This window comes from Equus asinus, chromosome 28, assembly GCF_041296235.1.
Source record: "Equus asinus isolate D_3611 breed Donkey chromosome 28, EquAss-T2T_v2, whole genome shotgun sequence".
Classification (NCBI taxonomy): Eukaryota; Metazoa; Chordata; class Mammalia; order Perissodactyla; family Equidae; genus Equus; species Equus asinus.
This window is the reverse complement of record NC_091817.1, coordinates 44,579,892-44,595,160: the sequence shown is the minus strand read 5'-3', so window position 1 is coordinate 44,595,160 and position 15,269 is coordinate 44,579,892. Positions and strand designations below refer to the sequence as shown.

General features: G+C 42.6%; 1 protein-coding gene across 3 annotated transcripts; it reads left to right on the top strand.

Annotated features, from left to right (window-relative positions):
• Nucleotides 1-574: 574 nt before the first annotated feature.
• MPHOSPH6 (M-phase phosphoprotein 6) lies at nucleotides 575-14,906 on the top strand. 3 transcript variants are annotated; one of them, XM_070500770.1, is made up of 6 exons: nucleotides 979-1,056; nucleotides 1,215-1,473; nucleotides 2,724-2,836; nucleotides 11,336-11,426; nucleotides 13,684-13,778; nucleotides 14,217-14,906. In XM_070500770.1, exons 3-6 carry the CDS (start codon nucleotides 2,727-2,729, stop codon nucleotides 14,347-14,349), a joined length of 429 nt encoding a protein of 142 aa, XP_070356871.1. In that variant the 5' UTR covers nucleotides 979-1,056; nucleotides 1,215-1,473; nucleotides 2,724-2,726; the 3' UTR covers nucleotides 14,350-14,906. The 3 variants fall into 3 exon arrangements, with proteins under 3 accessions (XP_014698566.1, XP_070356871.1, XP_070356872.1); XM_070500771.1 differs by lacking the exon at nucleotides 1,215-1,473 and adding an exon at nucleotides 1,965-2,077 and having other exon boundaries at nucleotides 988-1,056; XM_014843080.3 differs by lacking the exon at nucleotides 1,215-1,473 and having other exon boundaries at nucleotides 575-1,056.
• The last annotated feature ends 363 nt before the right edge of the window (nucleotides 14,907-15,269 follow it).

The window sequence follows — 15,269 nt, the reverse complement described above, 5'->3', positions numbered from 1 at the left end:
CCACGTTCTTTGAGTCTCAGCTCCAACACTCACTAGCTACCCGAGCTCTGCTGAGTCCCATAACCTCTGTGGGCCCCAGGTCCCCGAACTCTATGATGAGGACACTTTCTTCAGAGTTCTCACGACGGTTAAGTAAACACACGTCAGGCACCCTGCAAAAGAACGCGGCACAGGGTGCACGCTGTCAGCTGAAACGCCAGTCGGCTGGGTGTCTCCCAAAGCAGGGCCCGTGTGAACGGTGTGGAAAACGTCTGAGCCATCGTCTTCCCCATTCTTCAGATGAACGCAAGGTCGTCTTCTGGTCCTCCTGTCTCTGACGCTCTCCGTCTCTTCTCCTCTTTAACCGAAGGATCTTTTGGGTTCAACGACGCACACAACCGTTCCCGGGCGAGTTCCCCACGGTTTCCGCTGGATTTCCACACCCGCCCGCCCGGCGTGCGGCGCCCTCCCTCACTGACTGCGGCTCGTCCAGGAAGCCCTATGCCTCCGTCTACGCGACTGCAACACGGGGTCGGAGACAGTACGGCCCACGGGGTAACCGTGAACAGCAAACCAGCCCTCCCACGTAAGCGACGCGGAACGCTGGAAGCCTGCCACCCATCACGTCAGGAACAGTCCAGGCGGGACGGGGGGCAGCCGCCTCAAGGGTCTCACCAGAAGGCCTGAGGCAGCCACGCGGCACGGCGAGGTCCGGGTGGCCGCCCTGCCCGGCGCGGCGCCTGAGAGGTCCGGTCTAAGCCCTCGGAGAAGGCGGACCACAGCTCGGAGCGGCCAGGACGCGGGCCTCCTCCACCAGCGGTCTCGTCGGGGTCTTGCTTTAGCGACGGCGCCCTCGCCTCGAACTTCTTCCCGCGGCGACACGAGAACGACCCACGCCCTCCTCCGAAGGGAGAAACTCAGGCGAAGTCGCGGGGCGGGACGACGCACGCTACGTAAGACGTCGGCCGCTGAGCACGCAGCAGCGCGCATGCGCGGCTGGGCTGGTGGCGGCGGGCGGAAGCCAGCATGGCGGCCGAGCGCAAGACTAAGTTGTCCAAGAACCTGCTGCGCATGAAGGTGCGAGGACTCGGGGGAGGCGGGCCGGGCGGCAGGGGTACCTAGTCTTCCCGAGCTGGCCGGGGCTGAGGCGGCGGGCGCGTGGGGGCACCAGAGAGGCCCCGGGGAGCCTCCAGCGGTGGCGTTCATTCATTCACTCAGCGCCTGCTCTGCGTTAGGCGCTGGGAACCGGATTATAAATCCGGGGGCTTCTCTCGCAAAGCCCGCGGTCGGATGGGAGAGACAGACCCGTCAGGAAGCAGGCAGGATGCAGCGTACTAAGTGCGGCAAAGCTGCAAGCCCCGGGAGCCCCGGGAACTTCCTTGGGAAGTGGTCCTGAGGTGAAGGAAGTGCACAGCGGGGCGGGGACGTGCATCGCGACATAAACAGAGGGAAAATACAGTTCAGAAGTCTGAGAGGCAAAACCCAAAAAATCCGGTGAGATTTCCAAGAAGTGAAATAATTCAGTATGTCTGGAAGGCAAGTAGCAAGAAATGGGCCTGGAAAAGTAGCCAGTGGTTACAACTATGCGAGGAATTTTAGGCCAGAGCAAGGATTTTTTTTTTTATCTTGTGAAGATGGGGAAGCTGTTGAACAGGGCCGGGGTTGAGAGTTAAGTCCCTGGTAAAAGGCCTAACTGCTGGGAGGCTTCTGGATGTTTTCTGATTTATTTTCTCCTTTATTGATACTTTATCATTTTGCTCTGATGAACTTCTTGATTTGTTTCCCTGTCTCCTGAGAAAGTAGAGCTATTGTTTGTGCTGGGGAGAGACTAGCAGCAGGACTGCTGTTTTCTCTACTGGCCTATTTTGAGTGGCACTTCTGAAGATTTTATAATAAAGAGCAGCCATGGAGTTAGTCAGCATTTCAGAGGATAGATAAATGAAGAGCAGGCTTATAGAGGTAGCCTCACTGCAGTCTACATTTAGAGTCCTTACTGTGCATCATTCGTCACGCTGCTACTGATGGAAGAGACGATCCAGACACAGCCCCTGCCCTGAAGGCCTCCAGAAGACACAGATGCTCCAGAAATTAAAATGTGGTGAGGCTGTTTGAGGGTACCACGGGAAGCCTAGGAGAGAGATGCTGATTTTGCCTGCAGCTACCAAGGATGATTTCACGAGGTGGAGGAGCTTTAGCTATGTCAGAAGGGTTAGGAGTTGGCCGGGTGGAAGAGGGCGAGAAGGGCATTGCACACCAAGATCAGCAGGTGCAAAAACCAGTGAGCTCCCTGGGTCAGTGAGAGATTCAGAAAGTACTGAGTCTCTCATCCTTTCTTTCCTCTCACTTTCTGTCTCTACCTGCCTGTCCTGATCTGTGGATCAGTCTTTGTCTTAGTCCTTCCTCCCTGGCCATTCTGTATCACATATTTAGTGTGATACTTATTGAATACAGTTTTTTGTTGCCTGTTTTATTAAATGAGAAAAACTAAGTTATGATAAATCTCTTTTTGAAGTATTTTAAAGGAAGTACACGTTAGTTTTTTATGTGCTTTGCAGGTTCCCTCCTAGTCTTGTGTGATGTTGGTAAGGGCAGAGCTAAGCTGCTTGGTCATCCCACCCCCACCCTCAATCATGAGATGGGATTCCTGGAGCGACAGCAAGTGGAAGAATAAAGTTATTTGAATTTTCCTCACCTCTAAGTTGGGAAAATTAGTTGCTGACACTGATTTTGTTTTGTTTTGACAGTTCATGCAAAGGGGGCTGGACTTGGAAACCAAGAAACAACTAGAAGAGGAAGAAAAGAAAATCATTAGTGAAGAGCACTGGTACTTGGATTTGCCGGAGCTGAAAGAGAAAGAGTGGGTTCATTAGAAATTATATTGATGACACTTTGGGCATTCAGAGGGAGGTCCCTGTAAATGTGATACATCGTTCCACTGACAGAGCCTGAGAAATAGTATCTATTCCAGTTCTTGAGTTAGCCTTGCAAATAGTTTTCTGAGTTATTCAACCTGCATGAGTTCTACTTGGATTTATGCATTTTAACTGGCCCTTGGCCATCATTTATAACATTGTTCTTTTTTACATTGAATAAAGAAATCTAGCCCATACATCTCTAGTAATAACTGGGGCCCTTTTATGAGAATCTGTAGTGTGCTGTCTATCATATTAAAGTTCCGAACATTAGGTGTGTATTTCAGGCCTCTCCAGTTTGGTTTCAGTAATACAGTTCTTCATTAGGCTGAGCCTTTTAAAAGCAAGTCAGGAGTTTTGGGTCTGTTTCTCTTTTTAAAATTTTTCCTATTAATACCAATTGCCTTAGCTATTTATTGAATCTACAGTGTGTACTAGGAACTGGGCTAAGCACTTTACATGTCTTAATTATTTAATCCTCATAGCAGACTTGAGAGCTGGCTACTATCATTCCATCCATTGTATAGTTGAGGAAATTGAAGCTTAAGAGAGGGTACCAATGACCCAGCAAAGCATTGCTGAAGCTGGGATAGCACACTAGATCATTTCTCTTCCACCTCTAAGCTTGGTTGGTACTTGGTAAGTACTTTGGAATGAAGGAGTAATGGATTCTCATCATTTATAAATTTATCCAAGTTCTTCTAGAAGTTGTTTATCATTTCTCCTTGGTGCTCTTCTTACCTTAAGCCGTCTGGTCTGGTAGTGTTCATTAAACCTTGTCAAATGACTAAAGATGCCACTTATTATCTTCAGGCACATTGTTGTTTTTCCTTTCTGTACCTTAAAATTTATTTTTGTTTTTAACATGTTATATTCCGTCATTCATTTGGCTGACCTCTTCTGGATCCTTTTTAGAAGGTTAGATATCCTTCTCTAAAGATAGAAGTGTGCCCCACCAGGAGGGATAGAAGGAAGATACTTGGTTATCTCTGTTGCTTCTCAGAGGAAGCAAGATTTTAGTGAGAAAGGGGAAGATAATGCCGAAGATGGTATCTATCTGGGAGTGGGGTGATGTAGGCAGGGACCATTACTAGTAGTGCACTAAGTTGTGCCTTGACTAAGCTTACACAAAGTAGTCCAGATGTTTTGTAGTCCAGATATTTTGTTACTTTTATTGAAAGGCAGGGCACTTGTTTTTAGTATTCTTTTTTTTTTCACCCCCCCCAACACAGCATATTATTCCCAGAAAAATGACTTTTAGATTCCATTCCTAGGGAGATAAATGTCTCAGTTTGTTCAGGCCACTATAGCAAAATACCATAGACTGCATAGCTTGTAAACAACAGAAATTTATTTATCACAGTTAGGGAGGCTGGAAATCTGAGGTTCCAAAATGGCCCTTTTCCTGAGCACTTCTTTGTAGCTGGTGACCCTTCTTGCTATGTCCTTACCTGGTAGAAGTGGCTAAGGATCTCGGCGGGGGGGGGGGGGGGGGGGGGGGCGGGGGCTCCTTTTTTCTTTAGGTTTTATTTTTACTTCTCCACAAAGCCCCCCCAGTACATAGTTGTGTATTTTAGTTGTGGGTCCTTCTAGTTGTTCATGTGGGATGCCACCTCAGCATGGCTTGATGAGCCATGCTGGGTCCACTCCCAGGATCGAAACCGGCGAAACCCTGGGCTGCTGAAGCAGAGCGCACGAACTTACGGGACTGGCCCCTGTGGGGTCTCTTTTATAAGGCACTAATCCCATTCATGAGTTAAGTACCTCCCAAAGGCCTCACCTAGTACCATCATCTTTGGGGGTTAGGATTTCAACATATGAATTCGCGGGGGACACAAACATTCAGACCATAACAGTAAGTAATAACCTTTTGCCGTCACTCAGCATCCTATTTATGTATAGGTATGAATGTCAGTTTAGGATGTTGGCAAGAAGAGATGACACTGTCAAATTGGGTAATTTGAGGGGGGTATAACTGAGACTACCATGTGGGCAGGGCCTAAGGAAGCCACTAAGAACAGTGCAGGAGCTCGGTGGCTTGTGCAGTGGGAGTAAATTCCACTCCAGGCCTGGGGGGTCAAGCAGAGGGAGTGCTTACTGAATCTGGAGACAGCATCTTAGAAGAGCCACTGCCTTCATTTGAGAGCACAGCAGCCCAAGGTGATCCCACAGGATGGGAGCCAGGTGGAGGTAGATCTGGAGCATAAATGAATGCTGTGTCCTTGTGGTGTGGGGTTTTAACTCCCTAAATAGGGAGACGGTGGAATGGATTTGTTAATTAAGCTTTTATGAGCTCTGGAGATAAGGCAGACCTGAGCGTGATACTCAGATCTATCACTTGCTTATTTGTGACCTTGGGCAAGTTACTTAACCTGTCTTTTGTCATTTGTATATTGCGTATGATAACAGCACCTGTCACACACATTATGAGAAATAAATGAGATAATATATATGAAGCAATTGCCACAATGCCAGTCATAAAGCACAATAAATGTTAGGAGTGTATGTATTTCCTTATACTTGAATATTATGAAATTCACCCGCTGGTTTTTTTTTGCTCATTTGTATTTGTGAACCTTTCCTTGGTAGTGTCATCTGAATTATTCCAGAAGGTTACTGCTATCTGTGAAATTGGCGATTTAATTGTGTATATGCTTTGGAAGTCTAGAGGTTACCATTCAGCCAGGCTATAATTCAGTGATGATGCTCAGGGCTATTCAGTGTTCATACCTCCCCTAGGGGACACCCATAGCTGGTGACTGCGCTTTGTAGGGGCTGAGGGTCTGGCTGCTTTCCTCAACTTGGAACAACTGCAGGGCTTTCCTAACTCCAGAGCTCCTCATAGGGGCCGAGGCCTTAGCGTAGCCACACTGCAGGTCAACTCGCTCTGCCCAAGCCTGCTGTCCTCGTTGCCATAGAGGCGCATCTCCCAAACAGGACTGCCCACTAAAACTTCTGTACATAACTGTGTCTCTGAGTCTGTTTCCACGGGGCCTGCTGTAACATGCTTACTATAAATTCCTAGGGATGAATTTACCAGCTCAAAGGTTTTTGCTGTTGTTACCATGTTTTTCTCCAAAGCATGTGCCCCAGCATAGAGTATGTGATATAGCCAGTTTAATTACTTTTGCCATAGGATGTTGTTTAAAAAGTATTTTTGGCTACTGTGCTTCTTGTGTTTGTGTATTGTGGCCTGATGGATGTCACGAACTATGAGATCTGAGATTGTACCCTATGTAGAAACTAACAAGTTAGCCTGGCACAGTTTCAGTTTCATGGGTGCTGCTGGAAGGTACAAGACGCCTGAGTCAGAGACAAAGAACTTTATTAGAGCACAGCAAGCAGCATGAGCATCACGTTTGCATCATTTCCCCCTTGTCCCCTATACCCCACAGGAGATGACATGTTGAGGCCCACCTGAATGTGACGACCCTAGTAGGTTTGCATCACAGCTAACAAGTCCAGAGCTTAGGACACCTGAATCTTTGATATTGAACTGCAAGCACACTTGCTCTTGGCCCCAAGGGAGATATTATGTTTATTATACTGGGCCTTAAGCAAGTCTACCCGTTGCTCTAGAGGAAGATAATAGCTACATCTCTCAAAGCCGTTCACTATACACATATCCTTGAAAAGACAGTCCAGAGTAAGCGGGCAATTAGTACCTCTTTCATAAGAAATGCAGAAATGCAAGACATGTAGAGAATGGTTGCCCAGCAGCGAGTTTTTGCCCGGTCTTGCCATGCATGTCATTTGTGGCTTTAGGCAAGTCTGTTTATTTTTTTCTGAGCAGTAGTTTCTCATCTGGAAAAATAGATAAACTAGATAATTTCCTGGATGTGTTCTAGCTCTAAAATTATGGATCTTCATTAATGAAATGGAGAAATTAAAATATAGAAATGTTTACAGTTAAATTCTGAAATATTTCACTTCTTTGCTAACTGTAATTAATTCTCCTAATTATTGAAACCATGCACTTAGATAAGAAAACACCTATGCTCCTTTTTTTATTAATGTTAAAATAATTGTGTTCAGTGGAAACCTATGGGAAAGCCCTCTGAGAGGCCTCTTGTTTTGCTCTGAATCCACCCCTGGCCTCTAGGGGTCGCTGTCCTATGGGTCCATCTTTTGTCTTAAGCGATTGTTTAACAGCTTATGTGGTGCTTTCCTGAGGGAGGTGATTTACTTGGGGGATTGGTGAGGTTTTATGAGCTGTACTCTACGGGAAACAAGATTGAGCAGTTAAGGGGGAATCCCAAATTTATGGAAAAGGCTGTACAAAAAGTTCAGGAGAATGTGTGCCTGAATTTAGGTTCCCTCAGGGAGAGGCGATCCTGAAGGAAGTGAGGTACTAGCTAGACTAGAGGGCCAGTGAACTAAAGGGCTTTTGTTTGTATGGTTTATATCATGTTGATATTTACTATATGAGAAGTTAAAGTTAAAATACTCATTTAAAAAATAAACTCATACATGTTAGCATAAATAACACATTTGAATGAAGAGTAACTGTTTGCCAAGACAAAAAAATTTGGGAGAAGAGTGGTCTTGTTTTACGTTTTTGTAAATCTCTTTAATGTCTGGCATAATAGAAGACAGATGGATTCTCTTAACTCTTGCATTCAGCCTATTATAGCATGTTGTTTTGGTTGAAGTATATAAAGAAAATCTACCCTCACACGGATGATGTAGTTGAAAAGGGAAGAATATTGTAGTAGCATTTTTGGATAATTCTTCTTTGGTACTACTCCAAAACTCAATAAGTAGTAGTTTCTTAAAAGTTAACTGCAATGTGGAATCTGATTGACATATATTTAACTTTACAGGAAACTTTCAGATCAGTTTCCAAAGTGCTTATAACCATTTTACACTTTCACTAAGGAAGTGTGAGCATTCTGGTGGTTCTGCCAATATTTTATGTTATCTTTTTAATTTTACCTATTCTAGCATTCTAACGGTGTCTCATTATGGTTTTTAATTTGCGTTTTCCTGGTGACAATAATGTTAAAGAACTCTTGTGTTCTTATTGGCCATTTCCATATCTACCTTTCTGAAATCCCTATTCAGATCTTTCGCCCATTTTCAAAAATGAGGTGGTTTTATCTTTTTTTTTAACATTTCCTATCAGATATTTATTCCCCCTTCTATACATCTATCAGTACGTTCTATCCCTGACCACTTCAGCATGCACATCATTAACTAGATAGAATTCAGTGTTTATATAGGATTCTTTTTTGTTTTTAGAGGTAAACATTACATACTTCTGTACAGATAGGAGTTCTTTATATTCTTAATACAAATCTTTGCTAGATTTATGTATTGTGAATATTTTCTCCCAGTGCAAGTCTTGCCTATTTATTGTCTTAATGTTGTCTTTTGATGAGCAGTAGTTTTTATTAATTTTGTTTCATTAATTTTTTTTTCTTTTATAGTTAGTTCTTTCTTGGTTCTGTCTACCAAGGTTACAAATATATTCTCTGTGTTTTCTTCTAGAATTTTGGTAAGTTTAGCTTTTACATTTTTATCTATCTCTGATTTTTTGTCTATAGTGTGAGGTAGGAATCAAAGTTCATTTTTTTAATAGCTAACTGGTTGTCCCAGTCCCGTTTATTGAAAATATTTTTCTTCAGTCATTGCATTATTTTGATGCTTTGGTCAAAAATCACTATGTCATATTAGTATAGATCTATTTCTGGGCTCCATTCTGTTGCATTGATTTTTTTTTTTTTTTTTTTAGGAAGATTAGCCCTGAGCTAACTGCTGCCAATCCTCCTCTTTTTTCTGAGGAAGACTTACCCTGAGCTAACATCTGTGCCCATCTTCCTCTACTTTATGTGTGGGATGCCTACCACAGCATGGCTTGTTTTAAAGTCCTTTTCTACTAATTCTGTCATCTCTCTTTTTCTATTGTTTTGTTCCTGTTTATGGGTCACATTTTCTTGCTTCCTTACATGTCTAGTAATTTTTTATTGTGTGCTACACGTTATGTATATTATATTGCTGAGTACCTGGATTTTGTTGTCTTCCTTAATAAAGTGTTGAATTTTGTTCCATTAGGCACTTAATTTACATGCCAATCAGCTTGATCCATTTTTGTTAGGGTAGATTTTAAAGCCTTCGCTCTAGGAGTAGATTAGCCTTACTCTTAAGTTGTGACCTTTCTCTTCACTGTCAGGGTGTTCACCTTGGTCTCTCTACTCCGGTAAACACAACTCAGACGTTTCCCTCATCTGTGCAAGGTCTTATATTTGTTCAACATACAGTTCCAGGGTAAATTTTCGTTCCCAGGTGTGATAAGCTGGGAAATGGTCCCCCAGATAATATCTAGACCTCCGTCCCTGGAGCCTGTGAGTGTTACCTTATATGCCCAAGTTGACTTTGCCGATGTGATTAAGTTAAGGGTCTTTAGGTGGGGAGATTATTCTGGATTATCTGAGTGAGCCCTAGGTGCAATCACATATATCCTTGTAAAAGGGAGGCAGGGCCAGCCCTGTGGCATAGTAGGTAAGTTCACATGCTCCACTTCGGCAGTCTGGGGTTTGCAGGTTCAGATCCCGGGCACAGACCTAACACCACTCATCAAGCCACACTGTGGTGGCATCCCACATATAAAGTAGAGAAAGATGGGCAGAGATGTTAGCTCAGGGCCAGTCTTCCTCACAGAAGATAAAATAAATAAATAAGAGGGAGGCAGAGAGGTTCCATGCACACAGAGAAGGCAGCGTGTCCATGGAAGCAGAGTTGGAGTGATGCAATCACAATCCAGGAATGCTTGCTGTCAACAGAGGCTGGAGAAGCTCTCTCCTAGAGCCTTCAGAGGGAGTGCAGCCCTGCCTACACCTTGATTTTGTTCCAGTGAAACTGATTTCAGGCTTCCAGAATTGTGAGAACATAAATTTCTGTTGCTTTAACCCACCAATTTTGTGGTAATTTATTGCAGCAGCTCTAGGAAACTAATGCACCAGGTAATTGTTCTCCTCCGGAAAATCGTTATTCTTCCCTTGACACTGTGGACTCACCCTTCACAGGTACAGCCTAATATCTGGCCAGAGATTCAAGAGGACCCAATATGCAGCTCCCAGAATTCCTTTGCTTATCTCCTTTGCTCTGTTATCTGGACCCGTATATTTCAGCCACCTCTGTAGCCCTGAGCTTCAGTTTGTCTCTTCAGTTCAGTGAGACTGGACTCTGTTTGGGCTCCTGTTCCCTGCTCCACAGTCTAGAAATTTCTCCAGTCAGAAGGCAAACATTCATGGGGCTCACTTCACTTGGTTTTCTTCTCGGCATCACAGCCCTAAACTTTGAGTTGTTAATTGTCTGAAAATAATTGCTTCCTATTCATCCTGTTTTATAGTTGATTGCAGTAGGAGAGCTGGTTTGGTACCAGTTACTCCCTGATGGCCAGGAGTGGAATAACCTGCTTCATTTTTATCCATGGCATAGTATAAATCTTTTATTTATTATCTGGCAGTACTCTGTAGAATGTAATCTCTTACAGCAGAGGCTCTCTTATTTGTGGCTGTCTCCTCAGCTTCTTAGAACAGTGCCTGGTACACAGTTGGGTTTAGTAAGTGTTGGCTGAGTGAGTGGAGGACTGAGTGAATCTTGACAAGAAGCAGAGCCAACTTTCTGCGAAAGAAGCCATAGAGGGCAAGTATTTGCTTTCCTAGCATACTTCTGGTTGATGGCTAGACTGTAGTCAAATATGCTTACCTGGGACTGGAGTCAGGCGCTGGTGACTCAAGAGAATCCCTTTTGGAGACCAAAACATCTGCGCCTGCATCCTGTTTCCAGGGCAACAGTGGCCTCCTCAGTGCCGTCTGGTGTCCAGTGCTTAGCCTTGTCAGCAGCAGCGTCATTTTTCCTGGGACAGTTTTGTAGCGTGATTTTGGTTTTGAGTCGACCCCCTACCACCCATGTTCCTGTCCATTTTCCAGTTGTGCTCATCCAGCTTTCCCAGTGATTCTATGAGATACCTGGTACCCTTCCAGTAAATTCCTTCTCTGCTAAGGCATCTAGGGTCAGTCTTTATTGTTTATAGCTAAGCGCTCTGACTAATACACTCGCTTAAAGCTGCCCAGGACTGTCATTTCTGGATATTTAATGAAAATTTAATAAGAACTTGGTCAGACGTGTAAATGTCAGAGGAACTTTGCTTCAGGTTTGAAAGATTCAGGTTTATTATAAATACTTTAGGTCTACATTATGTAGGCATTGATGCAAATCAAATGTAGTGTTTATAAGAGACTGTGCCTCCAGCCTGCAGCTCCTGTCTCCTAATGCCTTTGCTGGCCAAATTAATCGGTTTTTATTTCTAACCCTGAGTTAGAAATCTTGCTGTATTTGATAACCCTAAGATTCATTTTTCATTTGAAATCTTGAGTTTTATTGGCTGTGCTTTGTTATAAGTAGACATGCTATTAATATAGGTTTATTTTCCCATTTAGGAGTTTCATAATAGAAGAGCAAAGTTTCTCACTGTGTGAAGATCTTCTCTATGGAAGAATGTCATTCAGAGGATTCAATCCTGAGGTTGAGGTATTAAATATAATTGCTTCAAATTTAAAGTTTTTCCAGTTGAATTCTTTCTGCTAATAATTGGGTTTAGGTTTTTTCCCACCAGGTGCCATTTCTCCTTATTATGTAGAAAATAACAAGTCTTGAAATATCGCCATAGCTATTTAAAGAAATTGCAGGCGCTGCAGTCTAGTTTTATGGTAGAATTGAGTAGACAATTTAATAGAGCGGTATACCGTCCCTGACAGCGCCACTGGAAGTGTTAGAATTTCATCTCGGGTCTTTTACAAGAACATCAGTATTTTATTCATATAATGCTATTATGAAAAATTGTTTTCTGGCATCTATAAATGTATCTTTTCTAATGGAAAAATTTTACTTAAAAATTGAGTAATTTGACTTTTTAATGGACAGGTTTTAATCCAAGCTTGTAAATAGATTTTTAAATGAATCCTCTGGAAAGTTTGTTTGAAAAGTAAATATTTACCTTATAACTGAGCTATTCATTTGAATTTTCCTACCTCAGGTTTATAGAGAAGCTCAGACCTTCATTTAACAAATATTTATTAGAACTCTGGCCGATGTATTAAAAGCCATCCTATCAAGTACTTAACCAAACAAATAGAGGTTTATGTTGTAAAGCCTTAGTTTTGCAACTATCACTGAAGCCAGGGTTTCTCAGCCCTGGCACTATTGACATTTGGAGCCCAATAATTCTTTGTGGTGGGGCTGTCCTGTGCATCGTAGGATGTTTAGTGGCATCCCTGGCCTCTACCTCCTACCTGCTAGATACCAATAGTGCACACATGTGTGTATGCTCTTACACACACACACACACACACACACACACACACACCCCTCAGCTGTGATAACAAAAAATATATCCAGACATTGCCAAAGGTCCCTGGTGGGCAAAAGTGTCCCTGGTTGAAAATCAGTTCTCTAAAGATACCTGTAGAGAGCCACCATTAACCAAGCTAATTGACAGAGTTTACTTAAAGCTTATAGGTTGATTTTCTTTTTTTTCCCATTTTTGAGGGGGTATGATAATTAACATGTTATATTTACTTTACACAAAATCAACACTAAGAGTGTTTGTTTTTAATACATACTTTCCCCGCTTTGGCCTGATTAAAGCTTTAGATTGAAAAGAGGAAAGAGGGCACTGGGGTAAAGTGGGAGAAAAAAGCAACAAGTGTGAGTGTGTGACACCCAGAGACTGGGGTTGTGGCTAGGCAAGCACTCCAAAGTATGTCTGGTATGTGGGAAAAGGAGTTGATGTGGCCCTCAGAATTTGATGTGGGCACTCATGAGAAGATAGCTTTAGTCACTGGCACTCTGTAACACTGAATACATTCTCCTGGGAGAAAGTTTTTAACTGTTTGGCTTGCAGATCTGAGCTGCCTTAAAATGTGAGAAAAGTTCAGTATATCTGGTTATGAAAAGAGTGATAACAACTTGACAGCAGTTACTTTATTATAAACAGGACGTACTTAGAATACATTTTTTATATTGTATGTGTTTGACACCTACATGGAGTGAGTTTATTCAATAAATATTCTGTAACTGTGGTACAGTCCTTTAAACATTGGAAAAGCTAGTCGATACTGGTTTCTCTTCCACTTTCCCTTCCTCATCCCATTTTGCTATAAAGAAGGTATTATACATTAAAAAAAAAAAGTCTGTCAGAGGGTAACTGTCAAGAAAAGGTTAATGTGAGAAAAATAGACAGAGGGGAGACCCATGACACGTGGACATCAGACAAGATGTGTTATCCACCTTTGTGTTTCAAGATGAGGCAGGCCCTTCTCATTATACTGGGGCCAGGCTTCCAGTTCTTCCATCCAGTGATTTGCTGTCCCCCCAACCAAAAAGTCCATGTAAAATTACTTTGAACTGTGGTACTACTTCCACTTGACTCGAAGATGGGAAATTGAGAGGGAATCTGAAAGCTTGCTTTTTCTTTGGCCCCCTCTCTAGAGTGTGTCGGCAGTGTGCCTGCTTTATATGTAAGTAACTGATAAGATTTATCATCTAAAGTGCAATTTTAATTCATTAACAGTAAGTATTAACTAATGGGGCTTTATCTTATTATTTTAATTCAGAGCTGACTTCTGTTAGCACACTGCGGAATAAAGTATTACAGAGAATCTCTTAGAAATTTTGGCTAGTCCTGTAGATTCGGTGACTTCTGTTTCTCTGCCTTCAAATACATTAACACTAGTTCCTTTAACGAGCCCTTTCCAGCCCTAATAGTCAGCATTGATGTACTTTTCAGAAATTAATGCTTCAGATGAATGGTAAGAACAAAGCAGAGGAAGTTGAAGATGAAACTGTGGAGCTCGATGTGTCGGATGAAGAAATGGCCAGAAGGTAACCGTTACTTGGAACAGCGTTACAACCTGGGCGCAGCCTTCGCTGGCCTCCCAGAGCGCGCTCCTCTTGCCCCACGGTCTGCAGTAGCTGGAAAGGGAGCGCCCAGCAGGACGATGACCTGCTTTCTCTGACGTGACCTGGGGTGCGTTTACACCTGTCACAGGCTGCCAGTTGAGGGCTCATTTGCAGTGTTGCTTCTTACACACATTTTAAAATTTACCTCTCAGTTTATTTAGGATAATGCAAAAACAGAAAACAGTTAAGAATTTAATCACTTGTAGAGAAATTTGTAAATTTTTAAATCAGGCAGTTTCTTTTAATCATAGTTTTGATTTTTCTTATTTTTGTTGCGTATTTTGTTTGATGTTCTTGACAAGACTTGATTCCTACCTTTTTTATTTGAAATTAAACTTGTGTTGTATATCATCTTGACAGATATGAGACCCTGGTGGGGACAATTGGAAAAAAGTTTGCCAAAAAAAGAGACCGTGCCAATTATGAAGAAGATGAAAACGGAGACATAAAACCAATGAAAGCAAAGAAGATGTTCTTAAAGCCCCAAGACTGAAATGGATGCCTAAAGATACGGCTCGGGGGTGCCTCGTGAAAGTTAGCGTATTTTGGAACGCATTCTGATAGTTTCTCCATAGTTATTAATATTGTAATGTTTATTTGTAAAGAAACGTATAATTTTGGAAACACGCGGTTTGTGGAGCAGCTGTTGGTGCTGCTCTGCCCCCTTTGCTGGTGTTCATCGCGAACGGATGTTTAGCCCTAGGCCTTCAGATGTGCATGGAATATAGTCCATGTTTCCTAAAGATTTTTTTTTGACCTCAGGTTTTTTTTTAATATAGCTCTCCAGTCTTTGACCTTGAATTGACTCATAATACCAATGTTTAAATTCCCTTATGTTTATATTTAAATTATTAATCATGTCAAGCCAATTCATGCACACTTTTTGGAATCAAATGTTGTGAGAATTGATTATACGTAAATCCATCAAGGACAACCCTGCCTCTCCAGCCTGAAGTATTTGCATTCTACCAAGTCGTTGTCAGTTTGTGAAATTATGGTTTTTTGTTTAAAGCCTTTAATTAATAAAAAAGAAAATTATTCTATAATAAATATCTGTTTTCATGTACTTTCTCTGTTCTCTTATACTTTCAAATAATAATTTTAGTCTAATTCAGTATTGGAACTTTTTATTCAAGTAGTAACTTTTTTTTTTAAAGATTGGCACCTGAGCTAACAGCTGTTGCCAATCTTTTTTTTTTTTTTTTCTGCTGTATCTCCCCAAACCCCCTGTACATAGTTGTATATCCTAGTTGTGGGTCCTTCTAGTTGTGGCATGTGGGACAGCTCCTCAACATGACCTGACGAGCGGTGCCATGTCCATGCCCAGGATCTGAACCCTGGGCCACCACAGCGGAGCACGTGAACTTAACCACTCGGCCACGGGGCCGGCCCCAAGTCGTAACTTTTAAAAAC

Excerpts from the sequence above, each read along its gene's own strand:
- MPHOSPH6 (XM_014843080.3), top strand. The coding sequence starts at position 1,006 with ATGGCGGCCGAGCGCAAGACTAAGTTGTCCAAGAACCTGCTGCGCATG. Across the intron at positions 1,057-2,723 it reads AGAACCTGCTGCGCATGAAG|TTCATGCAAAGGGGGCTGGA; the intron begins GTGCGAGGACTC and ends TTGTTTTGACAG. Across the intron at positions 2,837-11,335 it reads CCGGAGCTGAAAGAGAAAGA|GAGTTTCATAATAGAAGAGC; the intron begins GTGGGTTCATTA and ends TTTCCCATTTAG.